The following is a 22,348-nucleotide window of genomic DNA, read 5'->3' on the forward strand; positions in this document are numbered from 1 at the left end:
TCCACACACGGAAGGAGGCGTCAGGCGGGCATGAGGCTTTTAATAGCTCGGTGACCTCTGTTCCATGGATAAAGGGTCTGTGAACACAGAGCAGGACAGAGCCAGAGAGAGGCACCTTGCGTCGTTGAGCGTCGGAAACGCCACCTCGCTGGACGCCCCTGCCTGCCACCCCGATGGGCTGGTGATCACTGTGAAGGCGACCTGGGGAGCTGGCGGTCCATCCACGTGCCAGGCTGGGCAGTGGCGGCTCCAGAGCAAGGTCGGGTGGCAGGCGTGTGGGCGGGGCTCCGCGCGGGCAGGGCACCCGCTGGCTCCACTGGCCCTCAGGGCGTCTCTTCCTTCCCACCTTCCCTCCAGTCCTCTTTCAGGTTCTCAGCCACGTGCTTCATCTGCTGTTGAGAGAACACAGGACACGCTGAGTCACGTGAGGCTGGGCGGTGGCGCCTCAGGGGTGGCGAGAGTCCTGCTGCTGCAGCCCCGGAGCCCCGGTGCGGTGCGTAGAGCTCTGCCCTAGTTACTGAACCAATGAATAACTTCTTTGGGATTTGGCTTAAAATGCACATGGAGATTTTTGATAACAGCCGTTTACTTATGGAGAAAACAAGCCTCTGAGGACAAACACTGCTGGTGCCCGGGTACCTGGCTGCCCCTCTTGGGGGCCCCAAACACTCCATAGGCTGCACATGGCGCACACTCCCGCCGGCTTTTGGGGAGAGGAGGCCCGTTCACAGGCTGGAAGTCGAACGCCTCTGCCTCCTGCTCCAACCTGCTTCCCTCCCCGAAGGCTCCTTTAGGCCTGTAGCATCTCAGGAGGCCCCCGTCACTCCAGACAGCCCTCCTCTTTTCTAGCCTGTCCTGCCTTCTGCAGGGCCGCAACGAGATGGGCTCCCGGCAGCCAACCCCTGTCCATCTGGGCTGGGGAGGGGCCTGCCTGGGTCTGGGGGAGCAGGGTTAGGGGACGGCTCCTGATGGGGGAGGTGCTGAGTGGGGACGGGCTCTTCCCGCAGGCTTTGCGCAGGCCTAGAGCGGGCGCGGGGGCAGAAAGGCGCTGACGAGCGCCCCTCAGCTGCGGGGTTTATGCGACCTTCCGCCTGACGGGACGGCAGAGACTGTGATTCAGTTCACAAACCTGGAGAAGCAGAACGGCCATGCCACCCGAATCCCCCCAGAAGTTAGTTTTTGCCGCTGCTACCTTTTCCCTTACTCATGTCTCCCGTCCTCTCACGAGCCCACTTCGACTGTCAACTACCGATGTAAAACGTAGTATTTCACCCCAGATGCACTTCAGACTCTTGCAGCTGGTGTCATTTAATACTTACGAGACCTTTAAACGTGTCTATTTATGAGAGACAGAAAGGGGGTGAGGCACAGAAGATGAATCTGTTTCCCGATTTGACAAGTAACCGTAAGAAACTAAAAGCGAAATAAATTTAAACTAGCATCAGAATGAGGATACGATATTCCCTAGTTTGTCACAGAATCTACCAGCCACACTTGCCCTCCACATGGGGAGGAAAACCATAATGGGTTTTGATTGAAAGGAGCCTTCGAGGCTCCCTGCGAGCTGCAAACAGCCACCGCCCCCCCCACCCCCCGGCTACGTGTGTGGCTGTGGAGGGGGGAGCCCCTTGGCGTCAGGCCAGAGCGTCCTGCAGACCTCGCGGGAGGGGCCCCTGCCCGCAGCGGCCAGGCCGAGGGGAGCCATCTGACGGGCCCTCTGCCCTGAATGACCCAGCCGCAAGTGACCTAGCTTTTCGGAGATGCCTCTTCTTTCAGGTCCCAGGTTGGGGGCTTGGCCCAGGCTGGGGAAGAGACTCAGAACCCACTGGGCTTGGACAACCGCCCACCTGCAGTGCCTGCCCTGCTGAGGGCAGCTCCTAAGGGTAGCGGTTCCTGGACGTCCCGGGCTTGTCTACACTTAACTGTGCTGCTGGAAGCAAAGGTAGGAACCGGGACACGGGAACCCGCCCCCACCCCCCCGCCCCCTCATGCCTCAGGCAGTCTACACAGGAGCTCCTGTCTCCACCTGCACCCTTTCCTTGCCTGTCCTGGAGCAAGGCTGCTTCTGAAGCCGAAGAGTGACAGGCCCCCAGGCCTCTGGGTCGGGCCAACCCCACTCCACGCCCCAGGCCTGCCCCATGGCCAGGTCCCTCAGGGCTCGACCTGCCTCACGGAGCTCTGTGATCCCCAAAGGCAACGTGGCCCGTGGGGGGGTGGTAAGGCTTATGCCCCCATGCCCTCTACCTGGCCTTCCTCAGGACAGTGCCGAGGCCCTGGGAAGTGGCAGGGAGCCGGGGCTCGGCCTGTCTTCCTGCGTCTCCTGCACCCCCTGGCTGGACACGCTGCACAGGGGGCAGGACCAGACCTTAAGACCTGTAGCTAAAGCCCAAAGAAAAACCCCAGCAGCTAAGAGGAAACAAACTGCAACGGCCCGCCTGCCTGAGGTGAAGAGTTCAACTGGATTTGAGGTTGGTGAGTGATGCTGCAACCTTTCCTGCACAAATGGGGTGGGGCTACTCGGCTCCTGCCTGAAAGATGGGGTCAGATGCCATCTGGCCTCGAGACAGCTTCTCCTGGGTCAACCGGCCGCTGCCCACTGCTCTTGGGTCTGGATCCCCTCACTGTGCGGTCATGTAACTTGTAATGAAACTGCCCCCCGCCCCAGCGAAGCTTTCCACGTCCTCGCCTACAGGTGAAATGGTGGGCATTGGCAGAATTACCTCCAGAAGCACAAAATTGCTGCTCTGAAGGAACCCTGATGATCATTTGGTCCTGTGGTCACTTCTCTTAAGGGTGCTGAGACCTTGTTAAATTCAGACTCTTGGTCCCTCCCCGAGATGCTAAGATGCCGTCATGCTGGCTTGTAGAGGGACCTGGGACTCTGAACTTTCAGCAAGCCCTCGAAGTTTCTCCGTGGACAAACCCAGGGCGAGGAGTCACTGGTTTGCTGCCTGCCGTCTTTCACCAGCACGCAAACTGGAGTCGCGGGCCATGCTGGGCAGATCCAGGCCACCGTGTGTGCTCTGGCTGGTGGGTGCCGTCCCCTCAGGGCCTCACACTGCCTTCTGCAGCTCAGCCCTTTGGTGTCTTTAGCTGCCCTGCCTGCAGGGTGGGGTGGGAAGGAGCAGCAATATCCCCTTGAAAAAACTGGCTTCCTTGGGAATTCTTAAATCGAAACCTTATTAAAAATACAAGCAGGATAAAAGTCCTGACGTCTTCCCCATAAGAAGCACCAGAATGAAGAGAGAATGAAATTTTCCTCAACTCGTGATTCATTGAAACACTCATGCTCCAAATTACTCTTTAAAAAGCACAGACTGATTTTTGGCATCATTATTAGCAATGATTATACAGGTGGACCTTGTTTCACTGTGCTTCACAGAAATTGAGTTTTTACAAATTGAAGGTTTGTGGCAATCCTGTGTCGAGCAATTCTATTGGCGCCATTTTTCAAACAGCATTCCTTTTTAATTAAGGTATGTACATTGTTTTTTATAGACATAATGCTACTGCACACTTAATAGACTATAGTACGGTGTAAGCATAACTTTCATATATGTTGGAAAACCAAAAATTCACATGACTCGCTTTATTGCAGTGGTCTGGAACCAAACCTGGGGTATCTTGGAGGTTTGCCTGTAACAGGAACCGAATCACTAAGCGTGCTGGCCAAACATGCAGCTTAACCCGAGAACGGGTGAGTAACCAGATCCCTTTTTCCCTGTGGAGAAGTATAGAAATGTGTTCTGAGACCTGCAGTGCTTCCCACAGTCCTCAGACGGGGCCTCATCCTCCCGGGCTTGTAGCAGAGACTCTCCCTCGCTGAGCCCATAATCAGTTTTGGGACCCTTCTACTCACATCGCTCAGGAAATCAGTTGATTACGGTATTGCCCAATTTTCAATCTGTTAGCAGCTATTCCATTACTCCTTCCCGCAAAGCAACAACCACCTGCCCAGAAGGACTCTATTTGGGCAGGTCTTGGCTGAGGACAGGCCAAACCTGCGCCTTCACCTCTTCCTGTTTGCTTGCTAGAGGGCTCCAGTCTCTCCGAGTGCGGAGCTCAGTGGCTGGAGCCAGGCTGAGGGCCTCTGCGGCCATCCCACGACAACAGCTCCAACATGAACTGGGTTCTCAGGTCAGTTCAGCTCAGCGACAGCACCTGGGGGACCAGGGTCCCTGAGTCCCGCCAGCCTCAGGTGCGCAGTCCTGGTGACAGTACTGCCATCACCCGTCCCTACCTCCCCTACCCCACTCCGTTCTGATTTAATGGGCTGGGATGTGGCCTGGGGGTCAGCAAAGCTCCCCTGGGTGATTCTATCACACAGCTGGGGTGGAGAACCAGTGCCTGGAAGGAAGCCCCTGCCACAGTGGGCGGGGCCGGCGGGAGAGGGAGCTTCCCTCGTGCACAGCTGTGCCCTCCCTCCCCATCCACCCCGGCAACCACCATGTCTCCTCCATCCCGTCACTTGTTTGCGGTCGTGTACTTAGAGTCAGGGCAAAATTAAGCAAGGGTCTGGCAATTCAGGTGAAAAGGGAAGTAGAGAATGGGCCTTTTGAAGTACCGCATTTTCACAAAGACGACTTTTGTCTGTTAGATCTAGAGGAAAGTCCCTCAAACAAGCAGCAGGCTGAACACATTCAGAAGTAACAGTTAAAAACTCCAGATCTGTCCTGGGCCTGGCGATGCCATCAGGCTCTAACAACCCCAAGCAGTGGGTGGAGGGGCAGCAACAGCACCGGCGGGGAGTTACATCCACCTCCTCCCCCTCTGGAGGGGTTGGTGCATTTTACTATTTGACAAAATGTAGAAGTGTGAGATTTGCTGACACCCAAACAGGCCAGCGCTCTGAATCCCTCACCTCCCACCCCGGCCAACTTTTCTCCCAGTCATCCCCATCTCAGGGACCACGACCAGCCAGCTACTCGGACCCAAACTGCAGACGTCACCCTGGATGACTCTCCGCCCCTCCCCATCGGGTCCTGTTGGCTCCACCTGCCAAGCACACCCCATTCCTCCCGTCTCCTACCTTAGGGCTGCCGCCCCTGCTACACCAAGACCACCTCCCAAACTTTCCCATGCTTTTGCAAACGCAGCCCAAGCCGCGTTTTAAAACGGGACCAGAACATGCCACCACAGGGGTTTCCCAAAGACTCCAGACGAAAACTCGAGCCTCCACTTTTCTCTCACAGCCCCGCTGCCTCCAGTCCAGCTCCTCCTTCCCGCGGGCTCATCACCATCTGCCTCGCCTGCCCTGCCACTGAGCTTTGCTCCTCAGCCTGTCTTCCCCCAGAGAAGCTGTCCCAAATCACTTACCCCAGAGGAGTCTCCCGTCACCGTCACATCCCTCTATTTTAATTCCTGCACTCCACTCAGACCATCTGGTTTTTAATTGTCTATGAATTTTTTTTTCTTTTTCTGCTTTAAATGTTCTACCCCATCTAGTACCTGGTCTCCTGACTCTACCCCCAGGGCCTGCAAAAGCTCCGGCACCGAGTTGGTGCTCCACAGATACCTGTGGAAGAGCAACCAAGCACAGCTCCAAGCCTACAGCAGCAGCCAGAGAGATGACAGCTCAGCCGATAATCTCATCAAGAACAACACAGACAGGTAAAGCCTCCCTTCTCATGGGTGCGTAAATGAGACACATTCATGTTCTTGAAGTCAGCGTCACTTTCTGGACTGTAAATGTGCCAGTCACATGTATAGGATCACAGGAAACACACTGTAACATGGGCTGTATGTCAGAAGTTTCAGGAGTTTGGAGTTCCAGACGGTTCCCTGCCCTGGTAACAGTGCAGACCTGGGTCCAGCCCCTCAGGATGTCACCCAGTGGAGACAGGAATCTCAGCCCCCCAAGCCCTCAGGGGTGGCTCTGGTGAAGGGAAGGTGGTATGCAGGTAGAGATGGGTGGAAAGAAGATGACAAGGGAAAGTCAAGGCCCACCAGGAAAGTTTCCAGATCACCATCTTGGTCCCAGCTGGAAACCAAGACTCCTCTAAGAAGGTCCAAACCCAGCTCCCAGACCTGGTGGCCAGGCCCAGCTTGCCCAACCAGTGAGATGCCAGTGTCCACAAGTTCATTAACTGTGTGAGCTGATCCTGGGGAAGATAAATGTCAGTTCAACTTAAAAAAAAAATTAATGTCTACTTCTTAAATCATCTTTTGGGAGGAGAAGATCAAGACGGCAGGGTAGAAGGACGTGGAGCTCACCTCCCCTCACAAATATGTCAAAAATACATCTACAACTGGAACAATTCTCACAGAACACCGACTGAAAGTGTTAAATGAAAAAGTGGAGGAAGCAGTCCCAATTAAAAGAAAAAGAGAAGTCATCTGAAAGAACAAACTGAATACCAACTGAAAGCAGGTAGAAGATCTCATACAACTAAAGCTGTAAAAAAGATCCCCATGTAACCTGGTAAGACTAAAGGGAAAAAAGGGGGGGAATCAAGGTGGGACCTGTGCTCCTGGGAGGGAGCCATGAAAGAGGAACGGTTTCCTTACCCTGGGAACCTCCTTCGCCAGCTGTGAGCTGAGCCTAGGTGGCTGCAGGGGCCTGGAATTTGCCCAAGAGGAGTGTGCATAGGCTGGCTTGCTTCCAAGCAGGATAGAGAGGAACCGACACTGACTGCTGCCACGTCAGCACACTTCCCAGCCCAAGACACGCATTTAACTGGTGTGCGCAGTGCCTGGGTACTGAAACTCGGGCTTCAGCGGACAGACTCAAGGAGAGGACTTGGTTTGGCTATTTGGACATAGCCCGAAGGGCCTAGGATGTGGTCCAGGCCGCAAATGGGGGTGTGTGGGGGACAGAGCGTGGGTCCATCATGGAAGCCTCATTCACACCATGCTCACAGCGGGCACAGCTTCCGGAGCTCCCACTTTGTGAGTGTGCACATGCCGGAGGCGGGCAGAGCTGACACACGCACTCTTGCAGTAGAGACTAGGCCGATTTTGTGGGTGTGCACGCCAGGTGGTGGGTGGCGTCACAGAGTTGCCTGTCCCAGCAAACAGGTCCTGCAGAGGAACACCCAGCAGCTCCTTTCCAGGGGGAGTGCTCCAGTCTCACCTACCTCACACTGCAGCTTAGAACTGGACCTGGGGGCTTTTACTCCAACAACTGGGGAGCAAACCCTACCCCTGACAGGGCTGTGACAACCGAAGAGGAAGCCCCGCCCAATATCCAGTGCAGGCTCTGGTCACCACAGCACCAAACACACCCCTTATCAAGGGGACAATGGCCAGCACGCTCTGAGCAAAGTCATGGCAGGCATCCACACCAAATACAGCCCTTGCATCAAAAATATAGGACTTACACAGTCTACAAAGGGATGGTCCCACATAAAAACAGCCTTTCAAGACCACAGTACGTAACTGTTTCTCCTAAATTCTTAGCGTAAGAGAAAATGAAAGTAAAATGACAAAGCAGAGGAAGTACTCCCAATTAAAAGAAAAAAAGAAGTCCCTGAAAGAAAAAACAATGAAACAGACCTCTCCAGTCTACCAGACCCAAGTTCAAAAAGGAGGTAATAAAAATGCTGAAGGAATTTAGAAAGACTATCAGTAGAAATGGAGATCACTGTAACAAGGAACTAGAAACCATAAAGAGACAATCAAAATTAGACAACTCAACTGCCAAGATAAAAACCGAGCTAAAGGCAATAAATAGCAAACTAAATAATGCAGAAGAACGAAAAGTGATCTGTAAGACAGAATGTCACCCAATCAGAACAGCAGACAGAAAGACAAATGAAAAAAATGAAAGCAACATACGAGACATATAGGATAATATAAAGCATGCCAATCTACACATAATAGGAATTCCAGAAGGCGAAGAAAGGGAAAAGTGGATCGAGATGTATTTGAAGAAATTATGGCTGAAAACTTTCCAAACCTAAAAAAGGAAACAGATATCCAGGTACAAGAAATACAGAGAGTCCCACACCAAGACATATCATAATTAAAATGGCAAAAGTTTAGAATCCTCTATAAGGCAGCAAGAGAAAAAGAGTCAGTTACAAGGGAACCCCCATAAGGTTATCAACTGATTTCTCTACAGAAACATTGCAGGCCAGAAGGGAGTGGCAAGCTCTATTCAAAGTCCTGAAAGGGAAAAATCCGCAACCTAGGATACTCTACCCAGCAAGATTATCATTTAGATTAAAAGAAGAGATAAAGAATTTCTCAATCAAAAACTAAAAGAATACAGCAATACTAACCCTATCCTAAAAGAAATATTGAAAGGTCTTCTTTAAATAGAAATGAAGCAAGAAGCTATAAGAAAGGGGAAAATCACAATAAGAAAGGCAAATATATAAAAGGATTGAAGGTCAGTTAAATAAGCCAGTACATAGATTAAAAAAATTTTTTTTTTAATTTTGTGAATGTGATTACAACTACAAGGAACAGCAAATGGATAAACATGAAGATATAAAATGGACATCAAAATCACAAAGTGTGGAGAAGGGTAGTAGGATACTGTACATCTTTTAGAATGTAGAGCTTTCATGACTATCAGTCTAAAGCAAGTAGTTATAGTTATGGGTTACCATACTTGAAAACCAGGGTAACCACAAATTAAAAACATACAATAACAGAAACATAGATCAATGGAACAAGATAGAAAGCCCAGAGATAAACCCAAGCACCTATGGTCAACTAATCTATGACAAAGGAGGCAAGGATATACAATGGAGAAAAGACAGTCTCTTCAATAAGTGGTGCTGGGAAAACTGGACAGCTACATGTAAAAGAATGAAATTAGAACACTCCTTAACACCATACACAAAAATAAACTCAAAATGGATTAGAGACCTAAATGTAAGACCAGACACTATAAAACTCTCAGAGGGAAACACAGGAAGAACACTCTTGGACATAAATCACAGCAAGATCTTTTTTGATCCACCTCCTACAGTAATGGAAATAAAAACAAACAAGTACGACCTAATGAAACCTCAAAGCTTTTGCACAGCAAAGGAAACCATAAACAGGACAAAAAGACAGCCCTCAGAATGGGAGAAAATATTTGCAAACGAATCAATGGACAAAGGATTAATCTCCAAAATATATAAACAGCTCATGCAGCTCAATATTAAAAAAACAAACAACCCAATCCAAAAATGGCAGAAGACCTAAATAGACATTTCTCCAAAGAAGACATACAGATGGCCAAGAAGCACATGAAAAGCTGCTCAACATCAATAATTATTAGAGAAATGCAAATCAAAACTACAATGAGGTATCACCTCACACCAGTTAGAATGGGCATCATCAGGAAATCTACAAACAACAAATGCTGGAGAGGGTGTGGAGAAAAGGGAACCCTCTAGCACTGTTGGTGGGAATGTCAATTGATACAGCCACTATGGAGAACAGTATGGATGTTCCTTAAAAAGCTAAAAACAGAATTACCATATGATCCAGCAACCCCACTACTGGGCATATACCCAGAGAAAACCATAATTCAAAAAGACACATGCACCCCAGTGTTCCCTGCAGCTCTATTTACAATAGCCAGGTCATGGAAGCAACCTAAATGCCCATCGACAGACAAATGGATAAAGAAGATGTGGTACATATCTACAGTAGAATATTACTCAGCCATAAAAAGGAACGAAATTGGGTCATTTGTTGAGACGTGGATGGATCCAGAGACTGTCGTACAGAGTGAAGTAAGTCAGAAAGAGAAAAACAAATATTGTATATTAATGCATATATGTGGAACCTAGAAAAATGGTACAGATGAACTGGTTTGCAGGGCTGAAATTGAAACACAGATGTAGAGAACAAAAGTATGCACACCAAGCAGGGAAAGCGGCGGGTGTGGGGTTGCTGGTGGTGGTGGTGTGATGAATTGGGCGATTGGGATCGACATGTATACACTGATGTGTATAAAATTGATGACTAATAAGAACCTGCTGTATAAAAAAATAAAATTAAATTAAAAAATAATAGACTCACAAAAACCAACAGGAAAAGAACTCAAGTGTAATACAAAAGAAAATTATCAAACCACAAAAGGAAAAACAAAAAGAAGAAAGGAACAAAGAAGAAATACAAAATCAACTGGAAAACAAGGTTTAAAATGGCAATAAATACACACCTATCAATAAATTATCTTAAATGTCTATGAACTAATAAACACTCCAATCAAAAGACATAGAGTGACAGATTGGATAATAAAACAAGAACCTACAACATGCTGCCTACAAGAAATCCACATAGATTAAAAATGAGGGGATGGACAAAGCTATTTCATGCAAATGGAAACAATAAAGCAAGGGTCGCAATACTCATATCAGACAAAATAGACTTTGAAACAAAGGCTTTACATAAAGAAAGACAAAGAAGGACACTATAAAATGACAAAAGGATCAATACAAGAAGAGAATATTATACTTGTTATAATGTTCTTCTTATTATTATATAATAGAAATGCATCCAATATAGGAGCACATAAATACATTAAAACAAATACTAACAAACGTTAAAAGGAGAAATTGATGGGAACACAATAATAGTAGGAGATTTTAACACTCCACTGACATCAGTGGACAGATCTTCCAGGCAGAAAATCAAAAAGGAAACAAAGACCCTAAAGGACACAACAGAACAGTTAGACTTAATTGATATCTACAGGACCTCAGTCTAAAAGACCCAGAATACACATTGTTTTCAAGTGCACATGGAACATTCTCTAGGATGGACTACATACTAGGGCACAAAACCTCAACAAATTTAAAAGGATAGAAATTATTTCAAGCATCTTCTCTGACTACAATGGCATGAAACTAGAAATCAACCAGAGAAAGAGAAATGAGAAAAAAATGACTACATGGAGACTAACCAACATGCTACTAAAAAACCAATGGGTCAGTGATGAAATCAAAGAGAAAAGCAAAAAATAACTTGAGACAAATGACAATGAAAACACAACCATACAAAAATCTATGGGATGCAGCAAAAACAATCCTAAGATGGGAAGTTCATAGTGATACAGGCCTTCTTCAAAAAAACAAGAAAAATCTCAAATAGACAACCTAAACTACTACCTAAAAGAATTAGGAAACGAAGAAGAAACAAAACCTAAAGTCAGCAGAGGGAAGGAAATAATAAAGATCAGAGAGGAAATAAAAGAGATTAAAAAAATAGAAAAAATCAATAAAAAACCAAGAGCTGTTTTTTTTGAAAGGATAAACAAAATCAACAAACCTCTGGCCACCAAGGCTCATCAAGAAGAAAAGAGAAGAAGAAAGGCTCACCACAAGGATAAGAGAGGAACCAAATAAATAAGAAATGAAAGAGGAGAAATAAGAACTGATACCACAGAAATTCAAAAAACCATAAGAAATCATATGCCAACAAAACAGACAACCTAGAGGAAATGGACAAGTTTCTTGAAACATGCAGTCTGCCAGAACTGAATCAAGAAACAGATAATTTGAACTGAATCAAGAAACAGATAATTTGAACAGACTGATCACTAGAAATGAAATAGACTTTGTAATTTAAAAAACACCCTGCAAACGGAAGTCCAGAACTGTATGGCTTCACTGGGGAATTCTACCAAACATACAAAGAAGAACTCATACCTATTCTTCTCAAACTCTTCCAAAAGACTGAAGAGGAGGGAACACTCCCAAAGTCATTCTATGAAGCCACCATCACCCTGATATCAAAACCAAAGACACTACCAAAAGAGAATATTACAGGCCAATATCTCTGATAAATATAGATGCAAAAATCCTCAGCAAAAATATTAGCAAACAGAATCCAGTGACACATAAGAAGGATCATATGCCATGATCAAGTTGGATTCATTCCAGGGTCACAAAGATGGTTCAAAACACAAGTGGATCAATGTGATACACCACATTAGCAAAAGCAAAGTAAAAAACCACAGGATCATCAACAGATGCAGAAAAAGCATTTGATAAAATTCAACATCCATTCATGATAAAAAAAAATCTTACCAAAATGGGTATAGAGGGAACATATCTCAACATAATAAAAACCATTTACAACAAACCCACAGCCAATATAATACTCAATGGTGAAAAGCTAAAAGGCTTCCTGCTAAATTCTGGAATAAGACAAGGATGTCCACTCTCACCACTTCTATTTGATATAGTATTGGAAGTCTTAATACAGTAATCAGATAAGAAAAAGAAATAAAATGGGAAGAGGTAAAATTGTCATGGTATGCAGATGTAATGATACTCTATATAGAAAACCCTAGAGACTCCACACAAAAACTATTAGAATAAATGAATTCAGCAAGGTAGCAGGATACAAGAATATACAGAAATCTGTTGCATTTCTTTCTACTGACAATGAAATATCAGAAGTAGAAAGTAAAAAACAATTCCATTTACAATAGTGTCCCCCACGCCCCTGCCAACCAAAAAAACCCTAGAATAAACCTAACCAAGGATGTGAAAGACCTATATGCTGGGAACTGTAAAACACTGATAAATGAAATTGAAGATAATACAAAGAAATAGAAAAATATCCCCTGCTACTGGATTGGAAGAATTAATATTGTTAAAATGGCCACACAACCCAAAGCAATCTACAGATTTAATGTGATCCTTATCAAATTACCCATGACATTTTCCACAGAACTAGAACAAATAATCCTAAAATTTATATGGAACCATAAAAGACCCAGAATTGGGCTTCCCTGGTGGCGCAGTGGTTGAGAGTCCGCCTGCCGATGCAGGGGACACGGGTTCGTGCCCTGGTCCGGGAGGATCCCACATGCTGCGGAGCGGCTGGGCCCGTGAGCCGCGGCTGCTGAGCCTGCGCGTCCGGAGCCTGTGCTCCGCAACAGGAGAGGCCACAACAGTGAGAGTCCCGTGTACCGCAAAAAAAAAAAAAAAAAAAAAAAAGACCCAGAATTGACAAAGCAATTCTGAGGGAAAAAACAAAGATGGAGGCATAACTCTCCCAGACTTTAGACAACACTACAAAGCTAAAGTAATTAAAACAGCGTGGTATTGGCACAAAAACAGACACATAACATCAATGGAACATAATAGAGAGCCCAGAAATAAACCCACACACCTAGCCAATTAATCTTCAACAAAGGAGGCAAGACTATACAAGGGAGAAAAGACAGCCTCTTCAGCAAGTGGTGTTGGGAAAGCTGGACAGCCACATGTAAGTCAGTAAAGTTAGAACACACCCTTACACCACACCCAAAAATAAACTCAAAATGGCTTAAAGACTTAAATATAAGACATGACACCATAACACTCCTAGAAGAGAACATAGGCAGAACATTCTCGGATATAAATCGCAGTAAAATTTTCTTAGGTCAGTCTCCCAAGGCAAAAGAAATTTTAAAAAGGGATCTAATCAAACTTGTAAGCTTTTGCACAGCAAAGGAAACCATAAACAAAATGAAAAGATAACCTACAGACTGGGAGAAAATATTTGCAAGCAAAGTGACTGACAAGGGCTTAATTTCCAAAATACACAGACAGCTCATGCAACTCAGTATCAAAAAAATAAACAACCCAATCAAAAAATGGGCAGAAGACCTAAATAGACGTTTCTCCAAAGAAGACATACAGATGGCCAGCAGGCACATGAAAAGATCCTCCATATTGCTAATCATTAGAGAAATGCAAATCAAAACTACAATGAGGGGACTTCCCTGGTGGCACAGTGGTTAAGAATCTGCCTGCCAATGCAGGGGACATGGGTTCAAGCCCTGGTCTGGGAAGATCCCACATGCTGAGAAGCAACTAAGCCCGTGAGCCACAACTACTGAGCCTGTGCACCACAACTACTGAAGCCCATGCACCTAGAGCCTGCGCTCTGCAACAAAGAGAAGCCACCGCAATGAGAAGCCCATGCTTCACAACCAAGAGTAGCCCCCCTGCTTGCTGCAACTAGAGAAAGCCCATGCGCAGCAATGAAGACCCAACACAGCCAAAAATAAATAAATAAAATAAACAATTTTTAAAAAAAACTACAATGAGGTGTCACCTCACACTGGTCAGAATGGCCATCATTAAAAAGTCTACAAATAATAAATGCTAGAGAGGGTATGGAGAAAAGGGAACCCTCCTATGCTGTTAGTGGGAATGTAAATTGGTACAGCCACTAGGGAAAACAATATGGAGGTTCCTTAAAAAACTAAAAATAGAAATGCCATATGATCCAGCAATCCCACTCCTGGGCATATATCTGGAGGAAACCATAACTGGAAAACATACATGCACCCCAATGTTCACAGCAGCACTATTCACAATAGCCAAGACATGGAAGCAACCTAAATGTCCATCAAGAGATCAATGGATAAAGAAGATGTGGTACATATATATAATGGAATACTACTCAGCCATAAAAAAGAATGAAATAATGTCATCTGCAGCAAAATGGATAGACCTGGAGATTATCATACTAAGTATATCAGAATAGACAAATACCATGTGATACCACTTATATGTAGAATCTAAAATATGACACAAATGAACTTATCTATGAAACAGAAACAGACTCACAGACATAGAGAACAGACTTGTGGTTGTGAGGGAGGGGGATGGAGGAGGGAAGGGTTGGGAGGTTGGGGTTAGCAGATGCAAACTATTATATACAGGATGGATAAACAACAAGGTCTACTATATAGCACAGGGAACTATATTCAGCACCTTGTAATAACCGATACTGAAAAAGAATCTGAAGCTGTACACCTGAAACTAACACAATATTGTAAATCAACTGTAGTTTAATAAATAAATTTTTAAAAACATCACCTTTTGAGCCTGTGTTCTCCGCATATTATTTGGGTTTCAGATTGAAATTTCCAAAAGTTAAAGGCACTTTAAAAGAAAATGTCACAGATATTTTGAGAATGCAAAGTACTTTCAATTGAGAGTGAGGGGCCCTGCAGAAGCCAGAGGCTTGCTTCTCAACCACCATCAGGTGTGCACTTGTGCTGACGCTGCTGGAGCAGGGAGCCGTGCGCATCTGATTTAGCTACAGCCAATCAGGGCTGTTAAAATCATTACAGATCTGCCGATGCTACAGGCCACAGAGGTGCACAGGTGGCTGCAAGGCACTAACAAAAGATGACAAAGCAAACTGAGGAGAGGCTGACCCACCTCCCTGGGTTTGGGAAACATTATTAGAAACAAAAAGCCCTCATCAGAGCTGCTCATCACCGCTGTCCTTTCATACTCTACCAGGGGGTGCTAATATTTTCTCCAAGTTATGGGCACCCTACATGTGATCCTTCCCATTTATCCAAAATCCACACGAAATCACTAAGTGATAAGTCTAACAAACCCCTCCTTGGGTTCCCCGGGCCTTAGCATGGGGTGGACACACTCCCTACAGATTGTTTCCTGCAGGCTGTGGGGCTCAGGCAGTGTTCCTGAGTCCCTGTGCTTCATACACGTTCCTCTGTGCCAGCTTCATGGGAGTCTTGGTTACTGACCTCCCCCCTCCCCATTTCCTGCACTTCTAACCAAGCTCGTATGTCAAAACCTCTTTTTTCCTCCTTTGTTGATATAACTTTTAATGTCTGTTACATTCTATTACCTGCATGTAACTTAATTTACAGTGACCACCACTTATATTACATACTAGGTGCTGTTCTAAACTATACATATACTAACACTCATTTGCTCTTTGTAACCGCCCAATGAGAGGCACACAATTTTCAACAATTTAAAGATGAAACTGAGGCACAGGGAGGTTGAGAAACCTGCCCAAGGTAACACAGCTCAGAGGAGGTTTGAGCCCAGGCCATGTGGCTCCAGAGCCCAGGCTGCTAACCTGCGGCTGCCCGGCTCTTGCCTGATGGTGCGTCCTGACTGTGTGCTGGTTTTGGACTATTATAACATCACCCCATTATCCACTGGGTTCACCTGTGCTGTGAGATTCGGATTTGGATGGACCACACTTCCATCCTGTGAAGGTTTTCCTGTATTTGGGGAATTCTTGGTGAGGCTGAAATCTTGTCCTATCCCACCTGGCTCAGACTTTTGTCTGCTTCAGCTAAATCTCTAAACCAAGGGAATCTGGCTCTAGAACACACCATGTTTACCCTATTCTGACCTTTAAGCACAAATTTAAGCAAGATTTTAAAAGTTGCCTAAAATTCTGGAAAGAAAGTTTAAGAGTTAATTTTTTTTAAAAAAAACCCAGAAATCCGTGTCAGTTTGCTTTAAAGAAAGGCTTCTAAAGAAAGGCAAAGAACAAGAAAGTGTGGAAAATGTAGTGGGAAAGTTAGGTGGCAAAATCACAAGCACTTGAACAGCTAAAACATGGAAAAGAAAGCTAGTGATGGGTGAACAGCTTAAGAGAGCAACTCCAACAGAGGGAAATGTAAAGAATGAGCAAACCTAAACCTGGCAACACAGTGCAATTTACTGAACACATAAAGAGGGAGTAGAAATGTTCATGAATTATCCAAGAACAAGGAAGGTTATGATCAGCGACATCTCCTTTACTAGATGAGGAGAGAAAAGTGGCAACGGATGCTGCTTAAAAGGCAGCTGAGTTGAACAGATGTAATTTGGAAACATCCAGATATGAGAGTGGAGAATAAGAGTTCTGGGCTCTGGAGGGCCTTGAGGACATCCACAAAGGGGGACAGTAGAGCAGTGGCTCGAGGCCAGGCTCCGGCTGATGGTGCCTTAACCCTGGCCACTCAGGGGCCCAGAGCAGTTGATCCCACCGTGTAGGATCAGGTCAGAAGGCAGATGGAATTTGTAAAAGAGAAGTGTAACTGTAAAGAAAAAGAATCAGTGTCCATAAGATCAAAAACAAGCTATGACTAATCGTAAGGAAATAAAAATTAAATAAATAAATAAATAAATATATATATATACCACAATTAATACTTCTGGAACATCACATCATGTAATGTGCATTGTGACCACAAAAGAAGGTGACAAAAGCAAGAGCGACATGACAGGGATGGCCCGAGATGGCAGGACAGAAAAGACAGACAAAGGTGACACCAATTCTGTGGAAGAAAGGGAAAAGAGCATTTCGTATTTTGGCAAGTATTCATGTAAAAATAGTATAGTGATCAGTTTACCCCCAAATCAGAGGACTAATGACTAAGTTTCTTTTAAAAATTGAGTTACTTTTTAATTTAATTAATTAATTTTTTTTGAGTTACCTTTTTAAAGGCATCACTCACTCAGTGTAGTAACTAGATCTCTAGGTGTGACGTTATTTTGCAAACTGAAATGCAGGAGGAAATCCTCCATCCAGGTTCTGCTACAATATGGTCCTGGGCTGTCTATCAGAAGAGAGAGGTTGACAGTCTGATATGTTACCATCAGCCCATGATACTGACACATTCATTGATGCTACCAGGACACTAACCCAGTTGTTCAGATCATCCAGATGACCAACAGCCTCTGTTCTGCAGGAAGTGCTTCCTGGACAAGACTTTCACAGCATCACATGCTCAGGAACCAGCCTCCTCTTGATCTGAATGCAGGCAGAGGCCTGGGAGGAAGGGTGTGCTGGGCCTGCAAGATACCTCTCCCTTCCTGCCTGGAAGCCTGGGAGCCAAGGACAGAGGCAGTGTTCTCCTGCAGCATGAGTTTGTCGAGGTCAGGAAGCCCCATGCGTAGCACACAGGTCACTCGGGTTACTTGGGAGATGACACCCAGAGGGGTCTGTAACCAGCCAAATCTGCGACAGTGATCTTGGTCAGTCCTCATCTTTAATGTGTCCTAAATGATGGGCAAGAACACTCCAGGGCTCAGGGTTCAGGCTGGGGGGTGAGATGTGAACAGGCACCGACACAGAGGGATAACAGCACCAACCCACAAGGGGAGGCTCCAAAGAACCCCCCCTCCCCCACCAAGGCTCCTTCAGTGAGTCCCGAGTCTCAGGGTGTGAGGGGATGCAATTTCACCGTGGCATGAAAGATAAACCCAGAGTTTAGAAAAATGAAAGGCTGAGGTAAACAGTTCACTAAAGGAAATGTAGGAAACAGTCCACTGCCCGCACCAGGGTTTCAAACAAAAAAATGTTTTTAATTTAAAATAAACATTTTTCTTCATATCAAGGGGGAATAGCGTTTAATCTAAGAAAACACTGATGGTCACCCACCACCAGGAAAAAGACAGCAGGAGAGTGTGAGTGGCTGCATCTGTGCCCACGGTGTCTGCACCCCTTTCTGGGCACCTGCCTGTGCAGGCACTTGGGCCCTTGCTCCCTGCAGAGGGGGCTCCCGCCTGCAGAAACGCCTCACCCGTCACCCCTTGTAAAATGCAGGCACGACTTCGGGCCGCAGAGAAAGCACTGGAGTTCCCCATCACCCTTGGGATCGTCCCCAGCACTGCTGGGTTTTCTCCTCACCTAAACAGGGTATGGCCCTTCGATAAACACAAACATCTGTGTCCTCCATTCGTGTCATCTAATATCTCGAAGTCAACATTGTGACAAAACCAAGCCAATAATCATAATATTGACTATGATTTTATTGCCTCCATACCCAAGAGATGAACATGTACCCTCCACCCCTGGGGCGGCGGGTCCTGTCCCCTGGCGGGTAGGAGTGGCCACCTGGGTGCCCGTGGCTGCCGAGTGGCACTGCCTGGGTCAAGTTGGAGCCAGGAACAGCTGAGGGTCACGCTTGATCTTTTTCTCCAAGAAAAACACCCTAAGTGCTAGGCAGGGACTCGAGCCTTCATCCTCTTGGTTTCCTTTTGCTCAGAACAGCTAATTCCCACTGATTCCCACCTCTAAGCCTCATGAAGTAGGATTAGTTCCTGCTTCACCCCTACGTCTTTCATTCCACTTGAATTCCCCCCATCACCTGCATCCCTCCTGGGTGAGCGGCAGGCCCTGTGCCCAGTGCTGACGGCCACACAGGCTGATGGCACTGGCACGGCCCGCTCCTCACTGCTCCACCACGGGGCCCTGCACACACCTGGGCAGCCAGTCAATAGTTTCTGACACCTAGAACTGAAGTGACACAATGCTGTCCCAGTTGGTGACAACAGGCCATTGAAATCTGTCTGGAGTCCCCATAGCACCGAACTGCAGGGGACATATCTGTGGGTTTCCCACTTCCCCTTTTATACTGACATCTGACACTGGACGCTAACGTTTCTTAGAGGAACAGGCCATAACGATGTTTGTGCACAACAGAAACACCTGTGTGAGGGCAGCAGCACAGCTTCGTCTGTGAAGTAGAAATGACTTCTCTGCAGACAGGTACTCTAGGTCTTGGAGAGCAAAGAATGCAAGATCCCAGTGTGATCAGAGCCCAGAGCCTGCATGAAGAAATCGGAGCATTTGTGGCTGACACCCCACCCCAAGTACAGCCTACTCAAACCACGGTGGGCGCTTCTCCTGATTGTGCAAGTGCTTTGGTGAGACTTGGCCTGTGGCATGTGCGGTGTTAGATGGGCTGAGATGGGGTCTTCAGAATTGCAATGATTACAGAATTTCACTGAAACTAATTATGGAATCAATCATGGGTTGACTGCCTAGTGCATTACACACGTGCCCCTCTCGGCCTTGAAGGGCAGTGCTCCCAGGATGGCCAGATGGGAAGGAAATGGGTCAGAGCAAGGCGCTGCGAGACCACATTGCAGGTGCATGAGCTCGTCTCTGTTTCTGACCACAGTCCCAAGGATCTCTGCAGTTCTTTCCAAAACAATGGAAATATAGTAAAAGCAAATTTATTATTCTGTATGTAATATCACAGGGTCATACTTTGTTCACCCAATGGAAACAGAAAAGTTCTGATTTTTCAGAACACATGGGTGGATTTAGAAGATGTTCTTGGTTCCCTAGGTGAGGCCAGTATTACCCAAATTCAGGTGTGTTATTTAAAAGAAAATTGTGAATTCAGAAAGAGAGTAAAAGCTAGGACTAAAATATTATAGCTCTATCTACAAGGCACATTCAGAAGAGTGTACTTAACAGGGGAAGCAGCAGTAAAACGCACTCCGTGAGGCTCCTAAAATCACCTCAGAAAAGAAGCTTCATTCCAATTCCACCTGCTTCTACCCGCCGCTTCTAAGTCTAAAACGTGGCTGTAGTTTATGCTTTGAGAGCAGCAATGGCTTCCTTCTCTGATTCCATGACACACTTTTCAGAGACTGGAAGGTTCTAGAAAGACAGCATCTAGCCCATGTGATCAGTGTTCTCTTTAGTCCAACCTTTGGAAAAAGAGATCCCAGTCACCATTCAGGTTAAGCTGTCAGCCAGCACAATCCTAGTTAAGCCTCATACTTAGGTTCTGACAAAGGTTCTAACCAAAAGTCACACTATTTTGAGTTGGTCAGAACTCAACCTCCTTGCTCTGTTATTTAGAAACACAAGTTGATCCATCCAGTAGGTGTTGAATTAAACATGTCTTCAACTGTGCAGTTCTTCCTCTACCATTAATGCTGTTTTCTTGCGGGAAGCCAAGAAGAGCACAAAGCGTAAGAGACAAGCTGTTTGCTAACAGGGAATCCCTTGGTAAAAGTCATGAACTACAGATGACTTTTGCCTGTTAACCCTGAACGACCTGCAAGTCATTTTGTTACGAGGAGATGGGATAAATGTTTCAGGAGCACGCGGCCAGGTTTGGGTGAAGTGGTTCTGAGTCACCTAGCAAAGCCCACAGCTGATTCACAGTTAAGTTACGCAGCTCTAGGAGGGGGAAGCAAACCAGTGTTTCCGTAAGTTGTTTTGGACAAGTCCAACAAACAAGCTTGCACCAAATAAATAATTATGCAGTTGTTCCAGGTTGTGGGTATGTATATTTTTTTACCCTTTGAACCAAGCATTCCAGGTAAGTACATGGCAGGCCACACAGATTAAATGCTCTTACTCATACAGGCTTAATTAAGAGGGCATGAAAACCATTGGAAGGGAAGAGAATAACATCCATAATGATTAATAAAATAAGCTCATGGACAAAGCCTCACTGTTCCTATGTTCAAAAAGGAACTGGCACCGGTATCGAGGCTCCCTCGGGTGGGCTAGAAAAGCCAGTCACTCCCCAGGCACACAGAGCCCAGCAGCCAAATGTCCTAGGCTGGGAGGAAGTAACTGTGACCACAGAGGAAAAGGTGCCCGAGGGAAATGGAACGGCACAAACCAGCAGGGTGAGTCAGGGCCCAAAGGCCTCAACACAATGAGATGACAGCTCTTTCCAAGCAAAGCCCTCCTCAGGTGCAAACTCAAGCTCACCCCACGGCACTGGAGCTCCCGCCCTCCAGGGACTGCTCTCTGTCCCCAGGGAAGCAGAGGCCCCACTGACCCCACCAATGGCATCTACTCCTGGGCTAAGCATACTTCATGCTGTAAAGAGCTTGCAGCCCCCAGGAGAGAGTGGGAGACCCCTGGGCTTCCGGCTAGGTTGGCACACCAGACTGGCCCTTGAACCCACCTCACGGGCCTCTTCTCCTGGTTCTCTAGTCCCCTCCCTACCGCCTTCAGCACCGAGGGCAGGGCAGCAGGCTGTGCTTGGCACTCACTCCTGACCTCCGGGACCAGCACGGGGACCTGGCAGCAGGTGACCAGTCTCAGGGTCCCACGGCTTTACATGCACCTGTGAATTCCTGCTGCTCTTCCAAGGCACTCATGTGTCACACCTCCCACGAAGCCTCCCTGGCCTGCCACAGGAAGGCTGCCAGGCCCCACCCTGTGCTCCCCCTGGGCTGCCTGTGGCTTCCCTACCAGACGGTGGGCTCCCCAGGACAGGGTCACTCACTAGATAAGCTCAGCCAGGGCCCCTGTACGGGGGTGATCAAGATGTGGCCCAGAATTGTGGGTGAGCCCAAGAGGCAGGGTGGGGCGGATGCACAGTTCTGTGCTGAGACCACCTGCATCTACCCTTCACAGCGACCACGAACACATCCCAGGGGGCTCCTTTCTTCCCTAGGCTTCAAAATTAGAGTCCCCTCTGCCATCGAAATCCCCTTCCCTCAGAGAGCCAATTCTACCGCTGAAGGAGAGCCAAGGGTGCTGGTGACGGGATGAACACCAGCCCATGTACAACCTCCTTTACCAAAGAAGCAAAAGTCCACTTGGCAATTTCAGATGTTCTACGCAGCAGCTTTTTTTGGCTGCGTTGGGTCTTCATTGCTGCGCGCAGGCTTTCTCTAGTTGTGGCGAGCGGGGGCTACTCTTCCTTGCAGTGCACGGGCTTCTCATTACAGTGGCTTCTCTTGTTGTGGAGCATGGGCTCTAGGTGCACAGGGTTCAGTAGTTGCAGCACGTGGGCTCAGTAGTTGCAGCACGTGGGCCCTAGAGCACACAGGCTTTAGTAGTCGTGGCACGCGGGCTCAGTAGTTGCAGTTCATGGGCTAGAGGGCAACCTCAGTAGTTGTGGCACAGGGGCTTAGTTGTCCTGTGG

General features: G+C 46.8%; 1 protein-coding gene and 1 long non-coding RNA gene across 3 annotated transcripts in view; one reads left to right on the forward strand and one right to left on the reverse strand.

The window, feature by feature from the left end:
• Positions 1-20: 20 nt before the first annotated feature.
• Positions 21-22,348, reverse strand: part of ANO10 (anoctamin 10) — a 240,231-nt gene continuing 217,903 nt past the window's right edge. Inside the window, exon 13 of one of the 2 annotated variants that reach the window (XM_067005638.1) lies at positions 21-392. In XM_067005638.1, coding sequence (XP_066861739.1) covers positions 324-392 — 69 coding nt within the window. In that variant the 3' untranslated portion in view covers positions 21-323. The remainder of the gene's footprint in view (positions 393-22,348) is intronic. The other variant, XM_067005639.1, reaches the window with a different exon arrangement.
• LOC136794917 (uncharacterized) lies at positions 1,812-2,762 on the forward strand. The gene is made up of 3 exons (XR_010842383.1): positions 1,812-1,942; positions 2,259-2,472; positions 2,693-2,762. It is a non-coding gene; the product is annotated as an uncharacterized lncRNA (long non-coding RNA).

The sequence above is a fragment of the Kogia breviceps genome, chromosome 10 (genome assembly GCF_026419965.1).
Source record: "Kogia breviceps isolate mKogBre1 chromosome 10, mKogBre1 haplotype 1, whole genome shotgun sequence".
Lineage (NCBI taxonomy): Eukaryota > Metazoa > Chordata > Mammalia > Artiodactyla > Physeteridae > Kogia > Kogia breviceps.